The 6,000-nt window shown below is 30.5% G+C and overlaps 1 protein-coding gene across 1 annotated transcript in view; it reads right to left on the minus strand.

Moving 5' to 3' along the window:
• The window catches only part of LOC145290240 (WD repeat-containing protein 70-like), a 79,226-nt gene extending 73,437 nt beyond the window's left edge, over nucleotides 1-5,789 (minus strand). Inside the window, exons 1-2 of the mRNA XM_080136470.1 lie at nucleotides 5,653-5,789; nucleotides 1,308-1,397 (exon numbers count right to left, since the gene is read on the minus strand). Of these exons, the coding sequence (XP_079992596.1) occupies nucleotides 1,308-1,397; nucleotides 5,653-5,692 (130 nt within the window). The 5' untranslated portion in view covers nucleotides 5,693-5,789. The remainder of the gene's footprint in view (nucleotides 1-1,307; nucleotides 1,398-5,652) is intronic.
• Nucleotides 5,790-6,000: the final 211 nt, after the last annotated feature.

Below are 6,000 nucleotides of genomic sequence, written 5' to 3' on the forward strand. Positions count from 1 at the left end.
TTACTTAATTTTAACTGATGACCTCATCCAGACTGTGCATTCTTGACGGATGAATTAAAAATTACCCATTGAGTAAAAACTAGCTAACTTACCCAACAATATACGTGATCTACAAATCATCAATAAACAAATATACGATTAAAAAAAGTTATGTCTTTGGAGTTTGTTCATAAGCAACTAGAAACATGTCGCTTGTTGACAAAAACAGATTAGAAAGACTACACATTACTAAGGCATTAGTTTTTACATCAAATGGCCAAAACAATGAAATTAAATGGCCGTTTGTGAAGATGCTTGGCTTTTTTAAAAACTTTTATTTACATCAAACAAGCCACATTGCGACTGGGACGTAAAAGGTTACCATTATGGACCATGCCTACAAGGACACCATATATGGAGTTGGCAGTGAGATGTCTGCTTGCATTACATTTAAATTTCTGCATGTTAGTACAGTCAAGGAAGCAGGAAATAGGTAGGGGGAGGGTAATTTTTAAGTTTAGCAGTCTAGGGAAAGAAACTATCAAAGTAGAAAGCTTTCCTGCATCTAAGAACCTATACACTGAGGGGGGAGGGATTTTTACTGTTTCTTGAGTTGGCGGTATTTATGTCGAGGGGGCTATGAGTTTATCAGAGCACATTCCATTAAAATACTTGTAACACAAGCACAAAAATGCGACAGGGATTGGAGCTTGGTGGACAGTGCAGGACTTAAAAGAGAGAGACTACTGGTAAATGCATCAACTCAATATGTGGAAACAATGTTTGATACCCCTGGCACTCAACCCATTTATCAATTTTAGTCAAGTGTTTTAAAACAAGAGAAAACAAGTCTATAAAATTTAATTTAGTTTTATTTTAAGAATCCTATCAAACGCAGAATTTTAAAATTTCTTTTCTTTCTTTGAAGTATTTTGGGATTCAAACATGAAATCAATAAGGTGTTCTAATATTTTGAACCTGTCTTAGGATGGATGTTTCACTTAGCTGTAAATATGTATACAAATATTTGCAATGGACTCAACCAAAAATATAAACGGGAGGTTACTTATGACATCTGCAATAAAGAGACCAAGTTCATATTTACAGGCCGTACTACAGAGGCAAACACACAAAAGTTCCAATTTTAATGTGGTGGTGGTGGTGATGATGAAGATAACAGGGTATCTCAAAGTGGCATTTTGGATGGAATTAAAATAAAAATAATCCCAGTCAAAAAAGGATATTTGTTTTGAATAGGTAAGATCAATAAACAACCAAAAGAAATGGATAAAAACGTCATATCCTGACATAAGAAGAGCAGGACATACTGTTTTTTGGTTCATTTTTGGAGTATGACGATACAGATTTCTTTTCACTGGAACTCTGTCCATGGGAAGGCTTTTTATAGATGTGTGCCGCTGCAAAAATAACCAGAGAAACAAAATGAAAATTAAGAACCAAAAGTATATTAAAAAAATACAAACAAAATCAATATTAAAAAAAAGATTTTAAAACATATTCCAATGTATGCAGAGTAGTGATGTTTTAAACCAATGCATTTCAGATGACAACATTATTGAGTACTTATATGTCATGTCGAAATTAGTGTAAACTCCAAAAATTATGCAAAATGATTCAGTAGAAAAATAATTACAAGTAAAAATAGAATTTATCGAATTATTGAGTTTTATATCTTTTAATTGTCGTGCAACCAATTCTGCATGATAAACTGACTTATCTTCCTTGATTTTAATTTAGAGTTCCCCATTTTCAAACACGATGTCAGAATTTTTTTTATTACAAATACATCTAACGTATCTTCTACTGGATCATTTTTCATAATTTTTTGAAATTTTAGTATGAAATGAATGTAATAATGTTTTTACCTGATATCACTAATCTGCACAAGCACAAAAAATAGCGTTAAGAAGTGTGGTAGAGTGAGGTGGATCTGGCTTGAGTGTATAAGAGGTAATTTGCCTGCAATATTACCATTTGAATTAGACCACATGGAGAGTCGGTATGAGACATTGCTTGGATTCCAGTATGCTCACAGCAATTTAAATATCAAAACTGGATTATTATGCTTATGTCCTGTTTTCAATTAATTTTTTTTTTAATGAAGATGACTTGAAAGAGAGCATTTCACCAAACTAAATATTTATTTTATTATTAAAGAGCAGGTATTTAATAAAAACTAAATAAGTAGGTGTTATGAATTTATAATCCACAGCATATATCAACAATAAATTAGCAATATAGCATTTATTAATAATTTTAAAATTTATTCTGATTTTGTCAGTTGATTGAACATAAAAGCAATCCATTTAAATATTTTAAATAATACTAGTAAGGAGACCCGATGTTACCTGGGATTGAACGAGAATCAATGAATGTTTCACACCATACTGTTATTGTCATCGAAATTGCCCACTTTTTAAACAAATTGATTGGTTACCTGCTAGTTAGGGATCCACTGCAATGTACTAAGAGGAAAATTCACATGCTTTTCCGCAGTAACTTAATTCACTATACATTATAGTTTACCTTGCAATGTGGAGAACCTAGTGTTTATTTTTAAAAATTATTTTATATAATGGCTTTAAGTTTAAAATTGACAATGTCAGGTATCATGGTTCAATTGTGCCCTAAAGAGAAACATTCATTTTAAACGCACCCATTTTATCAAAGAACCTACTGTTGATTTTATATGCCAGGTCCTTCTGCTTGGGTGGTGATAAAAATGTACCCATGATGTTAAGCATTATAAGGTGTTCATTTTGTTCAAAATCAGACTGCTCCTTCTTTAACTGGATTTTTCGATTATTAATACCCATCAGAGATATTGTGATACAAAACATATCTAAGAACACTTCCAGACACAAAGTATATTTGTGCAAAATTTCATAACAATCAGCCCAGTTTTTCCATGAGGAATGGGCTCACATATACACAGGCAAAGTGCTTTTTATATATAAGTAGTAATACACACGGACGAAAAAACGCTTTGGATAATCACAGATTTCAAGGTAGTTCTACTAAAATAGCCATATTTTTTTAACCAAAGCACTTCAAGTCTTCAAATTACTACTGTTTTGTTCGGAAATGAATATATTTTCAAATGAATTAATAAATATGAATGTACATAATATATTTTAAGAGTTTTAAGCAAATAAAGTGATAAAAATGTGAACGTCATAAAATGGCGTTTTCGGTAAGGTTTTGTAATGACCCCCCCCCCTGTTTTCTAAGCAGAGATTATTGTGAGTTTTTTTTGTTACTCAGTACTTCTGCAGAATTGGAACTGAACTATTTTTTTTTCTTTTTAACTCTAACCCAACCTTTTAGGTTTGATCTGGTTCAAAATCTGTAAAAACACTTTATTTTATCTGTCTGAAAAAAAAATAAAACAAATCGTTTCTTACTAAAAATTCCATTACATTCAAAAACAAAAATAAAGAAAAATCTGTATGATGCATGAAATGAAAATATCATATTCCAAAAATCACCTAACTTGATGAAGTAATTTTATTTTTTATAAAGAAAATCCTTTTTAAATGATTAATAGGAATTTTTAAGCATTATGAAATAAATCTCAAAAACAAAAGTATATACATTACCACAAACCTTAAGTCCAAGTGGCAAACACCCATCTCAACAAAAACCCTCGTAATTGACAAAGTTTAAGAGATTCAGAGTTTACTATGAATTATCTGTTGATTTCTTTTTATTTTCATGACTGTTAACTATTCTGTATTTTATCCGAATTATGTACTTAGGTTATCATTCTTAGCTGTTCTTTTCTTTCGACTTGTTTATAAAGATAATTATATTTTTACGGGCAAGTTTTCATTTCAGCATTTCATGCATACAATATATGAAATTTTCTATAATTTAGTGTTTTTAATGTCATTTTTTTAAATACTAAAACCTCGTTTAAATGAAAGAAGTTGTTTGGAAGTAATGCCGAAACCAATTTCACTTGAAATAATTTGGGTGACTAAAATAGGAATTGGTAATTTTTGCAGAAAAGATACTGTGCTAAAAATAACATTATTACTTAGAAACCCATTTTAACATGGGAAAGGGAGGATATTTTGTAACGATTCTGTACTTTTACCTAACAATTTAATAAACAAAGGATATTGCAAAACTTGGATTTAACTTGAAAATATTATTTAAAAAAAAAAAAAAGCATTGCATTGACTCTGTATAAGCACCTAGGAATCAACTGTTTAATTAAAAAAATGATGTTTGTACAGAATGGTGGATTTTGAGTGCTTGTGCAATTTACCAAAAACATTAAAAAACGAAGATAATGAAAAAGAACTATATTATATGTACCTATTATGGAATTAAGTTCTCACAAGAAAAAGAAAAAAAGAACGCTTCATTTGATCAAGTGTTTTTTTATTTTACAGAGTAAAATCAAATTTTAATGAGATAAATCGTATCCTGCCATCTTCTTTATTGCGTGGACGAGGAGGGGGGGTGCCTTTAAATGAAAAATGGATTAACAAAAGACAGAGAAACTCTGTTAAAATAGGTGAAAAAAAACCCCAAAAAACTAAAATATTTATCTACGTATTTTTTCTGCCCATGTTTCAAAATAATCTCATCAAATTTTGACAAAATTTAAGCGGCGATTGAAGTTATCTCCCCTAACGCCCTCTCTTCCTCCGCAAGATGGCAGGATACAATCGACCTCATTAAAATTTGATTTTCCTCTGTAAAAAACTATGTGATCAAATTAATTGAAATCTTTTTAAGAGAGATCGATTCCATAACGGTTACATACAATATAATTTTTTTTCCCCCCAATATTTTCATTTTTTAATGTCTTGATTAAACCAATACCCTAAAATATTTATGAAACTGTTTTTCTGCACGTTTCAAATCAAATTAATCTTTTCAAATTTTTACAAACTTTTACAAACTTTAAGCTAAGATTGGAGTTATCTCCTCTGGTGTCCCCCTCCTCGTCCATGATTTTTTTTTTTTTTCATGCGAAAAACACGTTTTTATGAGAGCGCGTTGAAGGAATTTTTTGAACACGCCACGGGGAGATAACTCAATTTAAAGCGCTGACCCCCCCCCATCGTTAATACTAGCTTTTCTTCCTAAAAATCGAACCTTTTGCTCGGTATCATAACAAATTGTTTTTTTTCGGAGAACTTCGTTCCATAACGAATACGTACAATTTAAAATTTTTTCAATATTTTCATTTTTTAATGTCTTGATTAAACTGTACAAGTACCCCCAAAATCATCCACAATAACACTTCGCTATTTTATCTTTTGTAATGATCTCTTGTCGAATTGCCTCCCTTGTGTTTTGAGAACTTTTTCACATTAAAACTCTATAAATCGATAACTTTTATTTTTACTTGTAATTATTTTTCTACTGGATCATTTTTTTTTCACTGTTCTACACAAGCACAAAAAAATTGTTGTACTAACATTTAAAACATTTATTTTTGTGCTTTATCGATAAAATAAACGGAAATTCAATGTGGAAATGGAAAAAAAAAAAAACCCACAAGGAAATGATAGAAAACATTCGATTATTATGGAATTCACAGAAACATATTAACCATGGGTTTTATTAATTTTTCTGTAATTTTCAAAAAACTAAAATGTAAACCATATTTAATAATTAAAATAAAAGTCAAACCTCTAAGAGCGCGCATTTCTTCTAAATCGTCGTCAGCCATGTTTGTTAAATTGTAAACAATCTTTCCTTCATTGAAGAGTTCCTTGGCGGTGAAAAGTCAAAAACCTTTCTCTTTGAATAAAGGGCCAGAATGCGACCTATACCGCTAAATTGATCACACACTCGTGGTGTTTTTAATTAAAAATTAAAATTAATCACAAATAAGCTCATTTAAATCACCCCCCCCCCGTAAAATTTTTATTCATTAAAAAAGAAGAAAAAAAACGGTAGTCATGCAGAATACGAACCGTGCTGAAATAATAACGTTATACAAATGCAACTTTGTCTGTGTATGTGTGTGTGTATGGA

This window comes from Euprymna scolopes, chromosome 2 (genome assembly GCF_053919585.1).
Source record: "Euprymna scolopes isolate OS-2025 chromosome 2, ASM5391958v1, whole genome shotgun sequence".
NCBI classification, from domain to species: domain Eukaryota; kingdom Metazoa; phylum Mollusca; class Cephalopoda; order Sepiida; family Sepiolidae; genus Euprymna; species Euprymna scolopes.